General features: G+C 37.9%; 1 protein-coding gene across 1 annotated transcript in view; it reads right to left on the bottom strand.

The window, feature by feature from the left end:
- Window positions 1–513: 513 nt before the first annotated feature.
- The window catches only part of ADAM10 (ADAM metallopeptidase domain 10), a 115673-nt gene continuing 91371 nt past the window's right edge, over window positions 514–24815 (bottom strand). Inside the window, exons 12-16 of the mRNA XM_068552495.1 lie at window positions 16952–17135; window positions 16120–16228; window positions 15428–15648; window positions 4443–4569; window positions 514–2704 (exon numbers count right to left, since the gene is read on the bottom strand). Of these exons, the coding sequence (XP_068408596.1) occupies window positions 2610–2704; window positions 4443–4569; window positions 15428–15648; window positions 16120–16228; window positions 16952–17135 (736 nt within the window). The 3' untranslated portion in view covers window positions 514–2609. The remainder of the gene's footprint in view (window positions 2705–4442; window positions 4570–15427; window positions 15649–16119; window positions 16229–16951; window positions 17136–24815) is intronic.

A 24815-nucleotide genomic window follows, 5' to 3' on the forward strand; every position in this document is an offset into this window, starting at 1 on the left:
AGACTGAAATGTCAAGTCTCTTCTTATTTGCTATGAATTTGACAAAGCAGGAAAACGTGGCTCAAATTTTTAAAATACACTTATCATCAAACTAGACTTTTAAAATAAATGAGGTACTTAGCATTCAAAACTTTGCAATATATATATATAAGACCACAGTTTCCAAAATGGCTCAGCTCTTCTGCTAAGACAGACACGTTTAAGCACTTTGAATACTGATTAGAAATAATGTAAAGCAGTTGAGACTAAATGTTTTTTCAAATGTTCATTGTGTGTAGAAAGAGATATCTAATCATAAAATTTTACATGAAGTCTTAATTAGGAATAAAGATATCTGTACTTGTGTGGGAAGAGACCACCCTTTCTGCTTAACAATCTCTTTCATTTAGTAAGGAAAAGCTGCCTTGCGGGAAGCTTCTTTTGATAGTTCTCAGAGTTCAAAGAGTATGAAACCTTCAAGACGATTTCATCAAGTCTATTTATTAATGCATTTCAAGTTTCAAAAAACCTTACATCTTTGCACAATACTTTATTTTTTGCATTTTTTAGTAAAAATTTCCAAAGTGAACAAAAAGATACTGTATAAAACACAGTGGACATTAAACTGACAGTAGTATTAGAGCTCATTTGTCTTGATCCTTTTGTTTTACCACATCTTGATTTGCAGTGGAAAGAGTTCAGTGCACGCATCTCTTTTCAGAAAACATTTAACTTAGACTCAAAATAAAATAGGGCAGTATGTACCTGCCAAAACCCTACCACAGGATAACATTACAAGCAAAAAATGTACATGTTCCAAAGTCTACCACACTCAAGAAGTTACTAATAACTCTTGCAGAGTAAAAGTCACCATTTTAGAAATGCAAACCCACTTCCAACCTTTGCACAGTCCAAAAACAAAGGCATTTAAATGATTTAAAAGCAATTACATATATATCTACCTACTTGTTTGTTTAGAGTTATTTATAGTCTATCTGGGGTTTCATGTACAAAATTCGTCTCTAAATCATGTACAAAAAGCTGTATTTTGAAAAAAGTCACCACATACTGTACAAGTTTACAAGGAAGAGATCCCATTATTTTCTCTAGCATTTTTGGCCTTGCTGGCTTGCGTCACATTATGAGAATGATTGTGTAAACCTTATACTCTTAAGAAAAAAGGAAAAAAAAAAAAAAAAGCCAAGCACAAATCTTTTCAACTTTCCCTAAATTTGCCTCCTAGGTGAAGCCAGGAAAATCATAGCTGTTTACTTCTAATTTAAGTGATGTAGCTGGAAAACAGAAGCAATAAATATGTCACAAGCTTAAAGTTTTTTTGTAATGCCCCCTTCCATTCCTGCATAGCAATAAGCCTGTTAATACATTAAATGCTTTTGCCTTCTTTCTTTAAAAAGCCAATTATTTACACCTGTTTAAAAAATAAATTTGGAATGGGACATTGTGCTGTTTCACCTTCATTGCAGTTAAAATATTTTAGGGGAAAAAAATGTCAGAAGGCCTACCTACAATTTTAACTACTGGTTGAGCAAATCACTCTTCTTTAGTGGTTACCAATGATCAGTGATGATATGCTGAAAACGCTGTTCAAATATTTTGATAAAACAGAGACACAGCTTTTCTTTTCTGTATCAGACAAAACCAAAACGTAATTAGCATACAAATAAGAGGCTGCAAATAAAAAGAATCATTTCACTGACATAACTGCTACCAAACATGAATAAAATTTCACCTATCAATTCAAACATGGAATTGAATTAGAAAGTTTAAAACAAGTAAGCGGAAGTCAGACATTTACATACAGACCTAAGCCTGAAGTAGTAGTATGCTGCGTATGTCCAGTTTGCACTTAACTGTGTTCTTCAGCATCGTCACTCTTGTGCTCTTAGCAGCCATTTGATAAAACAAAATGAATATCAGAACCAACTCCATCATAAGGAAAAGGTAAACTGATTCTCGTTTCAAAACTGCCTGTGTAAAGCATTACAGAATCCTGGACCACTGAATACCACCATTCTCTGTTATCCTGAGTATGTCAATTAAACAGTAATTTTTCATTAAGAGCGGAAAAATTTTATAATACGAAGAAACATCCATATTGAAATTTCTGTCTACAATTGCACACAGAAGTACAGTGTACGTAAGAAATACATGTCTGCATATAACAAGGTATGTACATTGGCAAGTGATGTCTCCAATGTTGAGGTGGTCGAGCCTCCTAGCCTTGATTGGCAGTTGAAAAAAATATATATATTTCAATTTGTGATAAAAGTTTATCGAGAGCCAAGTTTGCCTGCAAGTGAAGAAAATGCAGCAACGAAGAACAGGGAACACGGGGCACATAATAATATTCTAAGACTTTGTGCCATTAGGTTAAAAATATCTGTCCATAAGAAAAGTGGGTTCCTTTTTCACATCCCACCCCCAAATTGGAATTTTCAGGCTTTAAAATTTAAGTAATTCCACCTGATCTGAGGACATGATCTCTTGCCATTTTTTTCTTCAACTGTTATTTGTGAGGGTTTAGTTTGGGGATGATGATTTAATAGGTTTCTCTTTGGAGTGAAGTTTTCCCATTGTAGGCACTAGGAAGAACCAAGGCAAAAGCTGAGTTAACGTCTCATGTGTCCCATCTGATAACTCTCCCGGGGCCTCTGACGCTGGGGTTGCTGAATGGGCTGGGGAGGTCTCCTCCTCTTTAAAGTGCCTGTGAGTCACAAACAAAAGCAAGAGAGATTTACCATGAGCTTTTTAATCTTTAAAAACAAAGCTGCCATTTCAGTTAAAAAAAAAAAAAGAAGAAAAGAAAAAGAAAAAAGGTTCTAGATCAGCATTGTCCAAAACAAATATAATATGAGCCATATATGTAAGTTTCTATTTTCTGGTAACCACAATGAAAAAAGTTAAAGAGAAACAGGTACAATAATTTTAATAACATTTTTATTTCATTTAACCCAATATAGTCAAAATATTATCATTTCAAGATGTAATCAATATAAAGAATCATTAATGAAATATTTCATTTTTTAAATACTAAGTCTTCAGAGTCTGTATGTATTTTATATTTACAATACATCTCAGTTGAGACTAGCCACATGTCAAATGCTTAACAGCTACAACTATTAGATTAATATGGGTCTGAGGATAGACTCCATGAGGAAGAAATTGCTGAGTGTCTTCGAGCAAATGACTTAGCCTCTCTGAAACTCAGATGACTAACTAGTCTGTAAAACAGGGATAATAATTAACTCAGATAGTCTATTGTGAGGATTATATGATAATTCATGTAAAAGTGCTCAACATTTTTTGTGAGGGTTCAATAAACAACAGTTAAGAGCTGGAAAATGCTTAAAATGAAATTAAGTAAAAGAATCATGTCATTGAATGAGGCCATAATTCGTAATGTATCTAAAAAGTGTCACTTGGCCCTTGGAAATCCCTAAGAAACTGACATCAGTTCCAGAGTGCTAACGTGCTAATTTACAAAAAGCAATGACATCAAAATCAAACTTCCTCTGATTCCCACCAAGATACTGTCCCAGCATGACCACTGACCTCTCCTGCCTTAAGATAGGCAAACATAGGGGAACAACTGAGGGAAAATGGAGAAAATTATAAGAAACCCCTAGTTTTAAACAACTTTGTGTAGGGCAGTGGATTTGGCCTGAGGCAAGAGGCTTCAATGAGAAGTGAGTGGGAGGCAGGAGAGGGAACTACTGCCATTTACCTCAGGCCTTGGGACAGTGTTGTCCCACACCTACTTCCCAGGTGTCCTGAGGGGAGCGTGGAAGCGACACCTACCTTGGGGAGGGGGTGGGAGAAACAGGTGGGGCCTAAACAATCCGGAGAAGTCGCTTCCTTACCCTCCTTCTCCAAATCCCTGGGGCTCGTCTAAAGAGGGTATCTCCTCCCAGCCCTGTCTCCCTGAGAGGTAAAGGGTGGTGGAGACAAAACCTTAGGAGTTGTTTTCAGAGATGGAGAATACCTATGGCTGTTTGGTGACTGAAGCCTCTACACTAAGACTCTCCCACAGACTGGAACTTGTATTTCCCCATAAGCATCATCCCTAGGGAAAATGACTTTACGTGCCAGAAAATATTTCAAGAGCACGAACGTTAAAAACCATAACTGAAGCATAGCTATTAGAATAGAAAGAACAATCATTTAAAAGTAGTCTATCATAATAAAACCAACAAGGGAAGATTTTTGGATTTTTTTTAAAAGGATATATTAGCATTAAATCGGCAGCCATAAGCTAGACTGGGTTGATAAAAAAAACAACAACAAAAAACACACACTTAAAAATCAACTACATAATTCATCCAGTAATCCCATTCTCAAGGAGAAAGTATTATATATATATTAGTTACTGAAGACTCATTTATAATTCAGTTCTACTTGCTAAATGGTTCTGAGTAATAAAAATATTGCTCAAATTGTCTTACCTGGAAGAGGTTTAGGAGGAGGCAACTTTGGATTACTACTTGGAGTATGAACACTGCATATCTTAATAAAACCGGCCATTAACATGATCAGGGCAATTCCCATAAGTAATACTGCCCACCAATAAGCCTAGAAACAAACAGATTTTTCCACTGAAAAAAACTATAAAATATTTCAGAATATTTTATATTATATAAAATATACAATAGGATATATTACATTTTAATTTTTAAAGAACATCTGTTCATTGGGATTTATAGATATCATATAAAAGCACACATATATTAATCTCTTTAAATAAAAAAAAAGTACAAAGGAGAAAACAAAAATCACTCATAATTTCACTTCCTAGAGGAAACCACTCAATCTTATTTTCATTTCAGTCTCTTTTCTATATAACTATGTTTGTCATACTCACAGAAAAACACATGTGCAAAACTGGGGTCATCCTGCATATAGTTTATATTGCATTTTCCCATGTTACTAAATATTTTCTGATTTAAATACTTCCTTCCTTTCTTTTGCCTGTTACTCTTACAGACTTTGCTTTTTATACTATCCAGTGACTTAGAAGGTATATAACTTGCTTTAAATTCTACTAGATTTTTAAAATATCCTTTAACCTATATTTTTTTCTAATCATCAAAGCTAAGACTGAAATTCTATCTTTTTTGAGGCCCCTCTTTCCTGTTTCTCTATTTCATTTAGAACTTGAGTCCCAGACTACTGTTATTGAACTATTCCTATACAATGTATCTTAGTTTTCATTTCATATATATATATATATATACATATATATATATATATGTAATATCTGTTACATATATATTCACTTATTTAAAGGTTAACTGTCTTCTTTAATATGAAAAGTGGAAGGATACACACATTCTAGAAGCAGGTAAAGTTTACCTCTAAGAAGGTACTAAAAAATTTCATTTCCAACTTAAATCATATTAAATCAATTAGCCAAACAAAAAACCTTCAAAAACTACTGACATAATCTTATTTATAGAAAAATTACTGTTGCCATTCTTAATAAATTTTAAGTCTATTTTGCAATTCAAAATATTCAATTTTTGTCTTAAGATAGCATGTACTAATAAACATCATACAAAATAGTAACAACTAGAAAACTATGAACCTTATATTGGCTTACACAGATTGTTATAATACATATACAGTTATTGCTAATTATTGCCAATAAAACTCCCATTTAAGAAGCACTTCTCGGACCTGGGGCCTTAAAACAAGAAGGCTACTACTTCTATACTGTTTTCTTTTTCCAGCAGTGACAATATAATTAAAGAAACAGAAGCTGAAATAAAAATGAATGTTGTGGTAAAATACCCCAAGCCACTTTCCCCGTGTGTGCATAAAGCCTTTCATATATATATATATATATATATATATATATAAACATATCAATTTAATTTTGAAAGAATCCCAAACTTATAGAAAAGTTCCAAGTACAGTACAAAGAAGTTTGTAAAATCTGGGAACCATCTGAGAGTAAACTGCTACCATGATGTCCTGTTACACCTGAACAATTCAGCATATAGTTCCTGCAACTTAAGGGGGTTTTCCTAGACAACCACAACAAAATCAGGAAATTGGCATTGTTACATCACTACCATTTAATCCTCAGGCCTCCTCATTCAAGTTTTGCCATATGTCCCAATACCAGCCGATTCAAAACTGGGCTGCATTTACCAGCTGTGTTTCTTCAGTCTCCTGCAATCTGGAAACAATCCACAGTCTTTCCTTAGCTTATATAACTTGACACTTTTGAAGATTACAGGTCAGTTATTTTGCATTGGAATGTCCCTCAATTGGGGTTTCTCAGATGTTTCTTTATTATTAGATTCAGGTCATACATCTTTAGTAAGAATATCTCAGAAGTGATGCTGTATTCTTCTCATTGCATCCAACCAGGTGACACATGACTTTGATCTCATTACTAAGGACGTTAACTGGATCACTTGATCAAGGTGTTAACTGCCAAACTTTACCAAAAAGATACTCTTCTCTTTTGTAGTCAATGAGTATTTTGTACGGACATAATTTAGAACTATATAAATATTCTATTCCTCATAAAACTTTCAATTTATCCATTTATTTATTCCCTCATGATTTCCTATTTCCTTAATGGGTTATAATCCATTACTATCATTATTGTGTCTTTTGGGCATGTCCTCACCATTCTCTGAGCACTTCAGCTGGCACAAGGAGTTCCAGGTTCATCTTGTTCTTTCCCCGCCCCAGCCCTAGAATCAGTCATTTCTCCAAGGAGCCCTAGTTCCTTTTAAAACTGCCCCTCCTAAGCAGACACCCTCCTCACAATACTTGTACTCTGACAGCCCAAGCCAGTCACCCCTCCACATGGTACAAAGGGCACCCTGCCCTGTGCCAGTACAGCTCCCCTCACCAGGCATGGATGCCTTGCTTGGCCTCACCTAATTGCCTTTAGGAATGAAGTGTTCAAGAAAGGAGAGAGCAAGGGGTGATGCAAGTCAGTCTTACTGCCGAAAGATTTATCTTTAAAGAGAAGCTACAAATCTGAATTTTTACATGAAATATGTTTTTAAATGCTAACAACTCATTCAAAATTTCTAAAAACAAGAGGTAGACCATACAAGACACATTTGCCGGGCTGAATCTGGCTTGGAAACCACAGCTTACAATCTACTTTTCAGAAGCCATTTCTTGCATCCTACTGAGATTGCCAGATAGTTTTCTAAAACTTTCTTTTGGTTTCTGTAGAAAATAATTTTCAGAGCACTGCTCCTCCCTGTGAGTCTTTAGGATAATATTCCCTTTCCCTTGTTAAATAAATTTCCCACAGGCTCCTGTTGTTTTTCCTGTTTTATTCATCCTCAAATAACAGACCCGCTATTTATCAAAAAAAAGGCAGGGTTTAAGTCCTGTCCTCAGTCTGTCAACTCAAGTGCTGGCTGATTCCTCTTTTCATTTCTGCCTACTGTCACATGCAGAACTATATGCACAGCTTTTGTCGTGTTCCAAGCATCCAGAGGCCTTTTAAATGTGGCATTTAATGAAGTAAGACCTTCTTCTACCTTTCCTGTCTGCAACTCTGACACTCTGACCCAGTAAAATCATTAAGAACCAAAATCACCAGCTTGTACTGCTACAAGTACTCTTCCTGCTCTATACCAGTGGTTCTCAACCTTGGCTACACATTAGAATCGCCTGGAAACTCAGATACCTGGACTAAATCCCAGACTCCAGTAGGGTGGGGATGGGATCCTGACATCAGCAGTTTTGTTAAAGCTGCCACACGATTCCACTATGCAGCCAAGACTGAGAACTACTGGTTTCTACCAAGGGTCAGCAAACTTTTTCTATAAACAGCCAAATAACTAACATTTTAGGCTTTGTGGGCCATATGGTCCTGGTCAAAACAATTCATTTCTGCCACTGTAGTACAAAAGCAGCCATAGATAAGACACAACACAGGTGAATGTGGCTGTGTTCCAGTAAAACATTACTTACAATTCAGTGTTCTGGTGGAGGGCCCAGGGAACTGCATTTTAAACAAGCATGCCCGTGACTAGGATGCAGATGAGTGCTTCTTACTCAGTGTAGACATGCTGGCATTGTGGTTGGTACAGGACCATTTTGAGCAATGCAGGAAGTTTAGCATACATGGCCCTCATCCATCAGATGCCAGTAGAGTCCCTCAGTTACTCTGACAACTACTGTATATTTCCAAATACCCTCTGGAAAGGCAGTATCACCTCTAATGTGATCCATTTTATAAGCACAAAGGGTCAAGGGTCTTCCTACTACCTTCAGGCTGGTGGGCTAGCTCTGTTATGGGAGATGCCCTTCCATTCCTGACGTTCATTATATTCTCTAACACGTTTCCTTCCTTCTAGTCTTCCCTGCTGAAAACCATCTTCCACATGGTCATCAGTGTTACAACTACTTAAAACACAGAATTATGTCACTCCTCTATGTAAAACCCTTCTTCAAAAGCTTCCCACCAAAGATCTCCAAGATAAATCATTAAGTGGGAGAGAGAAAAAAAACAAAATCAGAGCACACAATGAATTGCAGCCCAGTAAATATATGATTCCACTTGTCTTTTTAAAATATATTTTCTTGTAAAAATACAGTTTCTGAAAACTATATAAGAAACTCGTCTTGAGAGGGCTGGGCTCCAGGGAAAAAAGGCGGCTTACTTTGCAACATATTACTTTGTCAATTAAAAAAAAAAAAAAAAGGATAATCACACTTTTCAAAAGGATAAAAGTGAAAAAATTTTTTATTTACAATATTTCTTATGTCTGTGACTATTTCGGCTGCTCTCTCTTCATAAAATATCCACGTGCCCCTCTACTTCTACTAGACCTTAAGAACTTAGCTTCGGTGTCACATCCTTAAAGAAGCCTTCTCCAAATAGGTTCTCCTATTTCCTGTGAAAACATGATGCAGAACTGAAAATATGTTTCTATGTGCTTATCCTCTCTATCCCAAACTGGACTGCAAGCTTTTTGAATTTATATTCTATAAACTCAGTATCTACTCTACCAAAAAGTACCTGTTGGACTAGTTATTACACGTGAGTCATTACTCCAAATACTGACTTATCGAAACACTTCTCATTTATTATATTTATTCATTTATTATATCTAGATTGCACATTTATTATATCTAGATTGCACGCACGCACAAATAATGCAAAAGGCTCTTACAACAGAGGACATAAAAAATTATGGTTTGACACCTCTTGTAATACCAGTTTTTCAGTACCTATACAGTTTTAAATAGTGATGCAAGTAGTATGGCAGCAACAAAAGCAGACTGGAGAGAGGAAGCCTGAATTTAACAGTGGTGGTAACTTTGTAGAAAACAAAGGTCAAAAGGACCGAGTCCCAGCTGAGATCAACAGACGTTTACGAAAATGTGGCACCCAGGTCCTTGAGAATTTCCAGTCCCTTCTAGCAGTGTTCCTGGTCTTCCTCTAAAATCTTCCAGGTAACTATATACCTCAAAAGCCCAAAGCTGGGATGTTTTCGTGACAATGATAGTAGCTCTCAGGAATAGAATATCGCAGTGGATAGAAGATAGCAAGGAAAAAACCAAACAAAACAATAGTGCATTTGAGAGTGTTAGTAAATATGGTCACTTTTGGTAGAGAAGATTTTTTTAAATGCCCCCTTCAAAAGAGAATTATCAGAGAGTGGTAAATGCTAAATCACATGTTTTCTCATATACTATAAAATCTGGAAAAAGAATACCAACCAGGCTAACAAGTGCAATATATGTGTTTCATCTCAGAAAAGAGATCACAGTTTGTCCACCTGTTAAGAGCCTGAAATAAAAGAGAGCTGTCATTCGTTCAACAAGCATTTAATGAATGTAAATTACGAGTCAAGCTCTCCTCTTTCATAGATACAAGGGTGTTAAGTGAAACTTAAGAAACAAAGAGAAGACATCCAAAAGTTTAAAAAACAGCTTAGAAGTTAACAAGTACTAAATCAAGTCTGAGAAAATAATTCTACATAAGAAACAGATAGATGATGTTCAATACATCCACTTATATGGCCAAAAGAACAAACACAAAGTAGAAAAATTAAGTAAAAATGACAAAAATGAAATGTCAAAATGTGCCAGTCTAGGGGACTTCCCTGGTGGTGCAGTGGTTAAGAATCCGTCTGCCAGTGCAGGGGACACGAGTTCAAGCCCTGGTCTGGGAAGATCCCACATGCCGCGGAGCAACTAAGCCCGTGTGCCACAACTACTGAGCCTGCGCTCTAGAGCCTGCGAGCCACAACTACTGAGCCCACGTGCCACAACTACTGAAGCCCGCACGCCTAGAGCCTGTGCTCCACAACAAGAGAAGCCACTGCAATGAGAAGCCAGCACACCGCAACAAAGAGTAGCCCCCGCTCAATGCAACTAGAGAAAGCCCGCGCACAGCAATGAAGACCCAATGCAGTCAATAAATAAATAAATAAATAAATTTATTTTTTAAAAAAATTTGCCAGTCTAATTTATTATGTTATAATTACAATAGTTTTTTATTTAATAATCTAAATAAACAAAAAGGACCTATAGGATAACAGAACAATAAAACAGGTTTCACCCAAAAAACTGTGAGGGGGAAGGGGCAAGACAAGCCATCAAGTCTCTTCAGACATAAGATAATCTTAGCTGATTTTAAAGATCTCTAGAAAAAGTTAATCATATAATCCTTTTGGTGAATTTCCAGCGTTAACAACTCTCACTCACAGCAAACACGCTCTAGACTTCCGGGTGGTCACAAGACCATGTGGGGCCCACAGTCCCTTGTCAGGACACTGATTATGCCATCCTGCAGGGGCAGAAAGCTTCCCTTCATCCTTCAGAAGATACCACTGTCTGGACTCTGACTAAATGTTCTTTTATCCTTCAACAGTCCACGCACCACCCCTCTCGAAAGCAACTGGCTACTAATCTACTTTATACTCAGCTTGGGCAAGCAGGTTAAAATACCACTGAGAGATACCTGAAAATATTACAACTTCAAAGTTAGGATAATGTGTATGATTTTTTCTTTTCCATATAAATTATGACATAGTAATCTGCTTCATTCATCTTGCAAACACATACTGACTCCTTACCATATGCTAAGCCCTGTGACAATACTGCATCTTTGTTGTTAAAGTTTCCGTAGTGATATCTATGAGGCCTATTCTACTAGGCAACAAAGGACTCTGGAGGTCCACAACCACCTTCCATTTTCAACATAGCAGGAAGACAAAGTAGAAAATTTCTGTTACAAGTCTTTTAAAAAGGAGTCATTACACTGCAGAGACTGTGAAAATGTTTCCCAAACTTTAGCATGCACCAGCACATACTGACTCAGGGGTCCACGTGGGACCTGATCATTTGCATTTTTATCAAGTTCCCAGGTGCTGCTGATGCTGCTGGTCAGGGCACTACACTTTGAGATCCACTGTTCTAGATTAGGGCTTGGCAGACACTTCCTATCAAAGGCCAGACAAATATTTTAGGCTTTATGGGGCCAGGCAGTCTCTGCTGCAACTATTCAAAGTGCAAAAGCAGCCATAAGCAATATATAACTGAATGGGCATGGCCATGTTCTGATAAATCACTACTTATGGACACTGAAATTTGAATTTCATATAATTTTCAGAAGAATATATATTTTTTTTAATTAATTATGGCCATTAGTTCTGTTACGGGTAATATATTTTTTTTTTTTTAACAAATTTATTTTATTTATTTATTTCTGGCTGCGTTGGGTCTTCGTTGCTATGCGCAGACTTTCTCTAGTTGCGGCGAGCGGGGGGCTACACTTTGTTGCGGTGCGCGGGCTTCTCATTGCGGTGGCTTCTCTTGTTGGGGAGCACTAGCTCTAGGCGCACGGGCTTCAGTAGTTGTGGCACACTGGCTTAGTTGCTCCGCCGCATGTGGGATCTTCCAGGACCAGGGCTCGAACCCGTGTCCCCTGCATTGGCAGGAGGATTCTTAACCACTGCACCACCAGGGAAGTCCCCAGAATATTATTTTGATTTTTTTCAACTACTTGTACATGTGAAACCGTTCTTAGCTTGTGAGCCATACAAAAATAGGCAGTGGGCTAAATTTGGCTCATGAGCCATAGTTTGCCAACCCCTGTTCTACATGAACGGTTGGTTCTCAATCCCAGTTGCTCATCAGAATTGAGAGTTGGGAGCTTTGAAATGACCCAAACACTTATACTCCATCCCCAGAGATTCTGACTTAATTGGTCTAAGCCCTTAGGTGATTCTCATGTACAATATGAATAAAGGTCAGGTAAGTTTGGAAAATGAAGTTAAAAAGATTTTTTATCGCGGGGCTTCTCACAATATTATCACAAATCTCTAAGAGGGGACTATAGTATGCAATATTTTCCAGATTCATTTGACCACCAAACCTATGGATCTAGTGTTCTGTGAAGCACTTGGAAACACTGCTCTAAATCTTTCATAAAGAACACCAGATACTTACCTAGGTTCATAAAATTACAGCAAAATAAGAGAGAAGAAATTAATTCAAAAATGAGAAACATAGTTGACTCTTGTTAAAATAATAATAAAAGGATGAACTCCTGATAAATCTGAACAAATTAAAAAGAAAAAAGCCACAAACTAACAGGAGATTATTTTAAAGTATGGGGTAAATACAATGACAGATTTGAAAAAAATCAAGGTCAAAGATGGTTTCCTATGTCAAACCTAACACAAAAGGTGCAGAAAATATGAACACATCAGTAACTATGGAAGAAAATGAAAAAGAATTACCAATGTACCCATTTAATGAAAAGGAGACAGTGGTACAGGGTCTTAACAGATTTACTGGTGAATGCTCTCCAACTTTTCAAGAACTAGGTGACCCCTTGATAAATCCAAAGGATGTTTATCACTATCTCCTGGCGAGACACATAGTAGGCACTCAGCCTACATTCAAACATTACTGTCAAAAACAACTTTTCCCCAGAAAAGAAAGTAAAAGTCTTTATTACATCATTTCCACGGTGCCTACAGCAGTCAGTAACTCATGCCCTGAACTATTAAACTGTTAAGGTTCTTCCCACTCAACCCTCATGAGGAAAAAAGATGCCATAGTATACTGTGGAAAGGAGACAAAAAAGCCACCAGGTACCAAATGGAAAGGAAAGTCAGTGAAACTAACCCATCATCCCTTTCACAGCTTCTTACCAGAGCAAACTAATAACCTACATTACTAACCAGAAGGACACTTTCCTTATACATGATGAAAGACCAGTGTAACAAAATGAACTCTGCTATGCAAGTGAACTCTGCAAGTAACACAAATAGGACAAATAACTTGTAAGGAAGTGGCTGTTGTTTATCTTACTGTTTGATCTGATTAATGCCCACAAATGCAGCAACAGCCTAATGGTACTCTTCAGGCATTATGGACCATGCTATTTGAAAGGGTGGCATGTGAATGTCAACACTGATTTAAAGTAACAGCATTCTATACCCATTTAAGGCAAATCTGCATAAACCTAAAAGTGCCTGATTAATCAGTTCCAGAGCACAAGAAAAGACTTCACATTGCTAAAATTCAATGTAAGAAGCATTTCACAAAATCCTCAAATCTAAAATATGAAAAAAGGTTTTAAAAACACTTTAACTAAAAAGATCATTTCTATTAAATATTTTAAAACAGGAATAAATGAGTTTTTGAAATTCTAAATAAAATGAATCAAAATTAAATATAATGGAGAAAAGTGAAAAAACATTATTTTTAGATGATATGATTTACTATCTAGAAAACCTAAAACATCTGGCACAACAACATAAACTCAGCAGAACATAACTCTGAGTTTCCAATTATCAGATTTTTTTCTTTGAACACACTGTTTCCCATAGTAGACAAGTATACCAGATCTCAACTTTTTCTTATTAGAGATAATCAGAAAAAAAGAAAATAAGAACTGGATCTGAGTTGAAAACAGGGAAGTAAGGGAGCCAAGAAATGTAAGCTACCTGAAGTCACAGAATTGTCAAACGTCAGAAGGATGATCTGAATCCTCGTGTAATTCCAAGCCTGTACTCTTTTCACTTTACCATAGTGCCAGAAGGCACCTTTAGTTTAACAGATACTCTCTGAATATATAAATTATACACCCAGCACAGGAGTACAAAAATGAGTAACATACAACATTTTAAGGAGACCCAATTACTTGGTTTAAAACCTAGGTCTCCTAAATCCAACTTCAACAATCCTGCCACTATATAGTCATTACATATCTAAAAATCACATATTCTAACATGCAAAGTATTACACTTCCTATGTATAATAAACAGCATTTTAATGTTAGAGATAATTCCAAAATTTTTATTGTAAATTTTTACTACAATAGTACCAAAAAGGGCTGACAACCCAGACAGAGGACTATTTTTGTGTGTGCTTTTAAGGCATCCTCAATCCTGAACACACATTAAAAAATAATTTGGGAAGGGGGAAGGAGCTGAGTTTTAAGTCAATTTCCAAAGCAAACTCATTCAGTTCAGGCACAGCACACTCTCAAATACATCACTTGCAAGTTTCCTACTGTTATTTTAATGCAAACACTTAGAAACATAAATATTTAAGTGACTTAAGATAGTCATTCTCAGCAATCTTTTTCAAAAATTCAACATTTGCACAACTGGGGGAAATGTGGGCTTAAAAATAATATAGTTCAGTAGATATTTATTGAATAAACAACCATAATCATTAAAAAATCTGCAAAAGGCTCTGTATCTGATCTTACCCTAGTCAACCTTTCCTTTCACGGACAAGATGAAGATGCAGAAACTACACTGAAACATCAGAAAAAAACCTTTAGAAAAATCTTTCATCTCTCCTGTTCAGCAAAGTAGAACCCAGAGCTGGCTATATTGAGACAAGGGAGAAGTATAAAAAGCAAGCAGGGCTTTCCAAAACAACTTCAAGAAAAAGTTCCATGACAATACTCTCATCATATGGACCAAAGGATGAAGTAACCCATCCAGGACATGAACCAGGGAGCAGAGTAAAACAGAATGACTCCCATCACCTACCAACTAAATCTATGAATGATACACATGTGGAGATTCTGACCACTTTAGAAGAAAATAATACTCAAGGCTATTTGAACTTTAAAAATCACTCTTCAGATAAAATACAGCTGACCCTTGAACGTGGCAGGTTAATCATAGTTAGTCAACCACCTCCAAAGTCCTCTGTATCCATGGTTCCTCTACACCTGCAGATTCAACCAACTCCACACTGTGTACTACTGTAGTATTTACTATTGAAAAATATCTGCTCGTAAGTAGACCCATGCAGTTCAAACCCATGTTGTTCAAGGGTCAACTATAACTCCAGTATAAACAGAAAATAAGTGATTTTCTCATAACAGGGGTGACCTCTAACCAAGTAAAATTATGATCAAATCATTTTAAGATAAGGTTTCTTTATAAATAAAAACTATACTTACCACAATCCATTCAGCTATGTTTTCATAGAGCTCTGGACTGAAAATTGCTTTTTTAAGCCTAGCTAGAGGACCATCAGCATCTACTAATCTGCACCGCATGAAAACATCACAGTAGCCTCTAAAATCATTGCATGGGGATCCAGGTTGCAGGGTGATGGTTCGACCAAGGAAGTACTTGTTCCACTGGACAGACCCTGTACTGGCACAAGTTGATGGCTCCACTGCAAAAGAAGTGTCAAATATAAGCTGAAGATCAGATTTCCTATCGGGCTAGCTCGGGAGAGAGGGAGGAAAGGAAGAAACTGCCTAAAATCATCACCATGACATGTTATATAGACTTTCATTAGTTAGACTGGATAACACCACTGGTAATTCACCTTAAATATTACAGCATAAACAGACAACCAGCAGCTCCTGACTTAGTGCCTACAATGGCTTTAAATCCTTCTAACAGTATTTATATTAATTATTATAAAAACGCTGGCAGGTTTTATCTAGTTTATCATTTTAAAAACACTGTAGGGACCACAATACTAGAAACTATTCTATACTACATTTAAAAATTTCTCAAGAGGATCAGTTCAGCTGGAAATTATCTGTCCCAACTGTATATCAAAGTTTAACACTTAAAATTTAGGAGAAAATAAGGTTTTTGAAACAGATTTTATACTCTTGCATTTTAAAAGCCTTACTCTTCTTCATACAGCAGACATGGCATAATTCCTTATCATCTTTGCCATCAGAACTGGCACAGGTGCACTCCTCCAAGCCATATTTCTCACAGATAGAACCTGCACATTGCTGAAAGAAAAATAAAAGACCAATTATTTAATCCCTATACAGTCAAACCTCTTGTTGACAGTAATAGACAGAGACACCTCCAATGCTAAAATAATTAAGTAGAAATACAAGTCGGGGGGGGGTGGGGGAGGCTCGGAAGCATAGATTAGTATCAGAAATGGATGGTATAAACACATCTTAAAAAGAGTAAGTGCAAATAAGATAGTAAATCTTTAAAGAAATGGTAACTTAAAAATCTAGACCAAACAAAAACAGAGAAGGAGATTAGATGAGCATCGACTTTATGTTGGTTATTATGGCTCCTTCATAAGAAGAGAAAAATGAAATTTTCCTCATGTAGAGGAAAGTGATTATTTAGCCAAGAAAGCTTTAAAGGCTTCACATTCAGAGGAAATAACCAAGAGTTCTTTTATTTAGAGTATTAAAATATTAATTTATAAAACTTAAAAGCAATACAAAGTTACATGCGTAGTTACATAAATGTTTTTCTCTAGAGAGTATCAAACACATGCAGTAGAAAGATGAAAGACAAGTCAATAACTAATCAAATGCCACCAGGCACTTATGCCACATAATGCATTCACAGCTCTGTGAGGAAATAGATAGGGATGTGGAAACTGGGACCGAGATTAATTACTTTAGGCGGCTTTAAGTGGCAAGAAACAATTATTCTGAAAAAGGTTTCATAAAACTAAATAAACAACATACAAATCAAATGCTTACCCCATTAATGCACACTTGTGTATGCCTATTACAGTCTGTAAAGTTTGGTTTAGGATCAGATGCTGGGCAGAGAGCTGTGACGCCATTACATATTCCTTCTTTTGCACAGTCTGAATCATCCCGACACTTCTCAGTTTTTGACTTGAATGCACACTGTGCTGTGCAACAGGGACCTTGACTTGGACTAGAAGAAACATTGAGGTGAGTAAAGAAAATCACTAGGGTATTTCCTATACACACAGATACAGTCCTAATTTTTAAATCATAAATCTCATCTTTTAAATGCTAAGTATGCTACTGTTAAACAAGTCTTATTGGAATAAGAGGCTATTAAATTTCAACATTCTAATAAGTGCAGAAAAGTGATTAAGAATCTTGTTTTTATAATGAAGGCATACTATATTCGGCTTTCTTATTCTATTCTATTTGCCTTTAGTAAAAGGTTATAATGGAAAATGGATTAAATATTAGGCAAGTCATCATTGTTTTTCATAGATACACATTAGTCAATTTATCAACTTTTGTCACATTTATACACTAAAATCAAACTAGGAGACACAAAACATCCATTTTAAAAGTACTGCACAAACAATATTCTACTGCTTATATCTATCACTACCAAAATAATCTGGCAAGTGAAATAAAATTATATGACAACTAAGTTACAGGAGTGTATGGAATCCATACTATCTAAATATTTAAAGTTAAGATTCTAAAACTACTGACAAAAGTCACATTTTTAAAGTTAGGCATTAAATAATATGTATTTTAGGGGGGCTGGAGAAGATGGCGGAAGAGTAAGACGCGGAGATCACCTTCCTTCCCACAGATACAGTAGAAATACATCTACACGTGGAACTGCTCCTACAGAACACCCACTGAACGCTGGCAGAAAACGTCCGACCTCCCAAAAGGCAAGAAACTCCCCACGTACTTGGGTAGGGCAAAAGAAAAAAAGAAATAACAGAGACAAAAGAATAGGGACGGGACCTGCACCAGTGGGAGGCAGCTGTGAAGGAGGAAAGGTTTCCACGCACTAGGAAGCCCCTTCGCGGGCAGAGACTGCGGGTGGCAGAGGGGGGAAGCTTCGGAGCCACGGAGGAAAGCGCAGCCACAGGGGTGCGGAGGGCAAAGCGGAGAGATTCCCGCACAGAGGGTCAGTGCTGACCAGCACTCACCAGCCCGAGAGGCTTGTCTGCTCACCCGCCGGGGCGGGCGGGGCTGAGAGCTGAGGCTCGGGCTTCGGTTGGATCACAGGGAGAGGACTGCGGTTGGCGCCGTGAACACAGCCTGAAGGGGTTAGCGCACCACAGCTAGCCGGCAGGGAGTCCGGGAAAAAGTCTGCAGCTGCCGAAGAGGCAAGAGACTTTTTCTTGCCTCTTTGTTTCGCGGCCCGCAAGGAGAGGGGATTCAGAGCGCCGCCTAAACGAGCTCCAGAGACGGGCGTGAGCCGCGGCGATCAGCGCGGGCCCCAGAGACGGGCATGAGACGCTAAGGCTGCTGCTGCCGCCACCAAGAAGCCTGTGTGCGAGCACAGGTCACTCTCCACACCGCCCCTCCCGGGAGCCTGCGCAGCCCGCCACTGCCAGGGTCCCGTGATCCGGGAAAACTTCCCCGGGAGAACGCATGGCGCGCCTCAGGCTGGTGCAATGTCACACCGGCCTCTGCAGCTGCAGGCTCGCCCCGCCCCCTCTGTACCCCTCCCTCCCCCTGGCCTGAGTGAGCCAGAGTCCCCGAAGCAGCTGCTCCTTTAACCCCGTTCTGTCTGGGCGGGGAACAGACGCCCTCAGGCGACCTACACGCAGAGGCGGGTCCAAATCCAAAGCTGAACCCCGGGAGCTGTGCGAACAAAGAAGAGAAAGGGAAATCTCTCCCAGCAGCCTCAGAAGCAGCGGATTAAAACTCCACAAACAACTTGATGTGCCTGCATCTGTTGAATACCTGAATAGACAACGAATCATCCCAAATTCAGGAGGTGGACTTTGGGAGCAGGATATATTAATTTTTCCCCTTTTCCTTTTTTTTGTGAGTGTATATGTATATGCTTCTGGGTGAGATTTTGTCTGTATAGCTTTGCTTTACAATAGCTTTATTTTACTTCACTATATTATATCCTCTTTCATTCTTTCTATTTTTTCTCCCTTTTACTCTGAGCCGTGTGGATGAAAGGCTCTTGGTGCTCCAGCCAGGCATCAGGGCTGTGCCTCTGAGGTGGGAGAGCCAACTTCAGGACACTGGTCCACAAGAGACCTCCCAGCTCCACGTAATACCAAACGGCAAAAATCTCTCAGAGATCTCCATCTCAACATCAAGACCCAGCTTCACTCAACAACCAGCAAGCTACAGCGCTGGACACTCTATGCCAAACAACTAGCAAGACAGGAACACAGCCCCATCCATTCGCAGAGAGGCTGCCTAAAATCATAATAAGGCCACAGACACCCCAAAATACACCACCAGACGTGGATGTGCCCACCAGAAAGACAAGATCCAGCCTCATCCACCAGAACTCAGGCACTAGTTCCCTCCACCAGGAAGCCTACACAACCCACTGAACCAACCTTAGCCACTGGGGACAGATACCAAAAACAACGGGAACTACGAACCTGCAGCCTGTGAAAAGGAGACCCCAAACACAGTAAGATAAGCAAAATGAGATGACAGAAAAACACACAGCAGATGAAGGAGCAGGGTCAAAACACACCAGACCTAACAAATGAAGAGGAAATAGGCAGTCTACCTGAAAAAGAGTTCAGAATAATGATAGTAAGGATGATCCGAAATCTTGGAAATAGAATAGACAAAATGCAAGAAACATTTAACAAGGACGCAGAAGAAATAAAGAGGAACCAAGCAACGATGAAAAACAAAATAAATGAAATTAAAAATACTCTAGATGGGATCAATAGCAGAATAATTGAGGCAGAAGAAAGGATAAGTGACCTGGAAGATAAAATGGTGGAAATAACTACTGCAGAGCAGGATAAAGACAAAAGAATGAAAAGAACTGAGGACAGTCTCAGAGACCTCTGGGACAACATTAAACGCACCAACATTCGAATTATAGGGGTCCCAGAAGAAGAAGAGAAAAAGAAAGGGACTGAGAAAATATTTGAAGAGATTATAGTTGAAAACTTCCCTAATATGGGAAAGGAAATAGTTAATCAAGTCCTGGAAGCACAGAGAGTCCCATACAGGATAAACCCAAGGAGAAACACACCAAGACACATATTAATCAAACTGTCAAAAATTAAATATAAAGAAAACATATTAAAAGCAGCAAGGGAAAAACAACACATAACACACAAGGGAATCCCCATAAGGTTAACATCTGATCTTTCAGCAGAAACTCTGCAAGCCAGAAGGGAGTGGCAGGATATACTTAAAGTGATGAAGGAGAAAAACCTACAGCCAAGATTACTCTACCCAGCAAGGATCTCATTCAGATGTGATGGAGAAATTAAAACCTTTACAGACAAGCAAAAGCTGAGAGAGTTCAGCACCACCAAACCAGCTTTACAACAAATGCTAAAGGAACTTCTCTAGGCAAGAAACACAAGAGAAGGAAAACACCTACAATAACAAACGCAAAACATTTAAGAAAATGGGACTAGGAACATACATATCAATAATTACCTTGAATGTAAATGGATTAAATGCTCCCACCAAAAGACACAGACTGGCTGAATGGATACAAAAACAAGACCCATATATATGCTGTCTACAAGAGACCCACTTCAGACCTAGAGACACATATAGACTGAAAGTGAGGGGATGGAAAAAGATATTCCATGCAAATGGAAATCAAAAGAAAGCTGGAGTAGCAATTCTCATATCAGACAACATAGACTTTAAAATAAAGACTATTACAAGAGACAAAGAAGGACAATATATGATGATCAAGGGATCGATCCAAGAGGAAGGTATAACAATTGTAAATATTTATGCACCCAACATAGGAGCACCTCAATACATAAGGCAAATACTAACAGCCATAAAAGGGGAAATCGACAGCAACACAATCATAGTAGGGGACTTAAAACACCCCACTTTCACCAATGGACAGATCATCCAAAATGAAAATAAATAAGGAAACACAAGCTTTAAATGATACATTAAACAAAATGGACTTAATTGATATTTATAGGACATTCCACCCCAAAACAACAGAATACACATTTTTCTGAAGTGCTTATGGAACATTCTCCAGGATATATCATATCTTGGGTCACAAATCAAGCCTTGGTAAATTTAAGAAAATTGAAATCGTATCAAGTATCTTTTCCGACCACAACGCTATGAGACTAGATATCAATTACAGGAAAAGATCTGTAAAAAATACAAACACATGGAGGCTACACAATACACTACTTAATAACGAAGTGATCACTGAAGAAATCAAAGGGGAAATCAAAAAATACCTAGAAACAAATGACAATGGAGACACGATGACCCAAAACCTATGGGACGCAGCAAAAGCAGTGCTAAGAGGGAAGTTTATAGCAATACAAGCCTACCTCAAGAAACAGGAAATATCTCGAATAAACAACCTAACCTTGCACCTAAAGCAATTAGAGAAAGAAGAACAAAAAAAACCCCAAAGCTAGCAGAAGGAAAGAAAGCATAAAGATCAGGTCAGAAATAAATGAAAAAGAAATGAAGGAAACAATAGCAAAAATCAATGAAACTAAAAGCTGGTTCTTTGAGAAGATAAACAAAATTGATAAACCATTAGCCAGACTCATCAAGAGAAAAAGGGAGGAGACTCAAATCAATAGAATTAGAAATGAAAAAGGAGAAGTAACCACTGACACTGCAGAAATACAAAAGATCATGAGAGATCACTACAAGCAACACTATGCCAATAAAATGGACAACCTGGAAGAAATGGACAGATTCTTAGAAATGCACAACCTGCCGAGACTGAACCAGGAAGAAATAGAAAAGATGAACAGACCAATCACAAGCACTGAAATTGAAACTGTGATTAAAAACCTTCCAACAAACAAAAGCCCAGGACCAGATGGCTTCACAGGTGAATTCTATCAAACATTTAGAGAAGAGCTAACACCTATCCTTCTCAAACTCTTCCAAAATATTGCAGAGGGAGGAACACTCCCAAACTCATTCTACGAGGCCACCATCACCCTGATACCAAAACCAGACAAAGATGTCACAAAGAAAGAAAACTACAGGCCAGTATCACTGATGAACACAGATGCAAAAATCCTCAACAAAATACTAGCAAACAGAATCCAACAGCACATTAAAAGGATCATACACCATGATTAAGTGGGGTTTATCCCAGGAATACAAGGATTCTTCAATATACGCAAATCAATCAACGTGATACACCATATTAACAAATTGAAGGAGAAAAACCATATGATCATCTCAATACACGCAGAGAAAGCTTTCGGCAAAATTCAACACCCATTTATGATAAAAGCCCTGCAGAAAGTAGGCACAGAGGGAACTTTCCTCAACATAATAATGGCCATATATGACAAACCCACAGCCAACATTGTCCTCAATGGTGAAAAACTGAAACCGTTTCCACTAAGATCAGGAACAAGACAAGGTTGCCCACTCTCACCACTATTATTCAACATAGTTTTGGAAGTGTTAGCCACAGCAATCAGAGAAGAAAAAGAAATAAAATGAATCCAAATCGGAAAAGAAGAAGTAAAGCTGTCACTGTTCGCAGATGACATGATACTATACATAGAGAACCCTAAAGATGCTACCAGAAAACTACTAGAGCTAATCAATGAATTTGGTAAAGTAGCAGGATACAAAATTAATGCACAGAAATCTCTTGCATTCTTATACACTAATGACGAAAAATCTGAAAGTGAAATTAAGAAAACACTCCCGTTTACCATTGCAACAAAAAGAATAAAATATTTAGGAATAAACCTACCTAAGGAGACAAAAGACCTGTATGCAGAAAACTATAAGACACTGATGAAAGAAATTAAAGATGATACAAATAGATGGAGAGATATACCATGTTCTTGGATTGGAAGAATCAACATTGTGAAAATGACTCTACTACCCAAAGCAATCTACAGATTCAATGCAATCCCTATCAAACTACCACTGGCATTTTTCACAGAACTAGAACAAAAAATTTCACAATTTGTATGGAAACACAAAAGACCCCGAATAGCCAAAGCAATCTTGAGAACGAAAAATGGAGCTGGGGGAATCAGGCTCCCTGACTTCAGACTGTATTATAAAGCTACAGTAATCAAGACAGTTTGGTACTGGCACAAAAACAGAAATATAGATCAATGGAACAGGATAGAAAGCCCAGAGGTAAACCCACGCACATATGGTCACCTTATCTTTGATAAAGGAGGCAAGCATGTACAGTGGAGAAAAGACAGCCTCTTCAATAACTGGTGCTGGGAAAATTGGACAGATACATGTAAAAGTATGAAATTAGAACACTCCCTGACACCATGCACAAAAATAAACTCAAACTGGATTAAAGACCTAAGTGTAAGGCCAGACACTATCAAACTCTTAGAGGAAAACATAGGCAGAACACTCTATGACATACATCACAGCAAGATTCTTTTTGACCCAGCTCCTAGAGAAATGGAAATAAGAACACAAATAAACAAATGGGACCTAATGAAACTTAAAAGCTTTTGCAAAGCAAAGGAAACCATAAACAAGACCAAAAGACAACCCTCAGAATGGGAGAAAATATTTGCAAATGAAGCAACTGACAAAGGATTAATCTCCAAGATTTATAAGCAGCTCACGCAGCTCAATAACAAAAAAACGAACAACCCAATCCAAAAATGGACCAAGACCTAAATAGACATTTCTCCAAAGAAGATATACAGATTGCCAACAGACACATGAAAGAATGCTCAACATCATTAATCATTAGAGAAATGCAAATCAAAACTACAATGAGATATCATCTCACACCGATCAGAATGGCCATCATCAAAAAATCTAGAAACAATAAATGCTGGAGAGGGTGTGGAGGAAAGGGAACACTCTTGCACTGTTGGTGGGAATGTAAATTGACACAGCCACCATGGAGAACAGTATGGAGGTTCCTTAAAAAACTACAAATAGAACTACCATACGACCCAGCAATCCCACTACTGGGCATATACCCTGAGAAAACCATAGTTCAGAAAGAGTCATGTACCAAAATGTTCATTGCAGCTCTATTTACAATAGCTAGGACATGGAAGCAACCTAAATGTCCATCGACAGATGAATGGCTAAAGAAGATGTGGCACATATATACAATGGAATATTACTCAGCCATAAAAAGAAATGAAATGGAGGTATTTGTAATGAGGTGGATGGAGTTAGAGTCTGTCATACAGAGTGAAGTAAGTCAGAAAGAGAAAAACAAATACAGTATGCTAACACATATATATGGAATCTAAGGGGGAAAAAAAAAAAAAAGCCATGAAGAACCTAGTGGCAAGACGGGAATAAAGACACAGACCTCCTAGAGAATGGACTTGAGGATATGGGGAGGGGGAGGGGTGAGATGTGACAGGGTGAGAGAGTGTCATGGACATATATACACTACCAAATGTAAAATAGATAGCTAGTGGGAAGCAGCCGCATAGCACAGGGAGATCAGCTCGGTGCTTTGTGACCACCTAGAGGGGTGGGATGGGGAGGGTGGGAGGGAGGGAGATGCAAGAGGGAAGAGATATGGGAACATATGTATATGTATAACTGATTCACTTTGCTATAAAGCAGAAACTAACACACCATTGTAAAGCAATTATACTTCAATAAAGATGTTTAAAAAATAATAATAATAATATGTATTTTATTGAGTGTCCCTTAGCATGTTCTTTTTTAACACCCACCA

The sequence above is a fragment of the Eschrichtius robustus genome, chromosome 1 (assembly GCF_028021215.1).
Source record: "Eschrichtius robustus isolate mEscRob2 chromosome 1, mEscRob2.pri, whole genome shotgun sequence".
In the NCBI taxonomy this organism is placed as follows: domain Eukaryota; kingdom Metazoa; phylum Chordata; class Mammalia; order Artiodactyla; family Eschrichtiidae; genus Eschrichtius; species Eschrichtius robustus.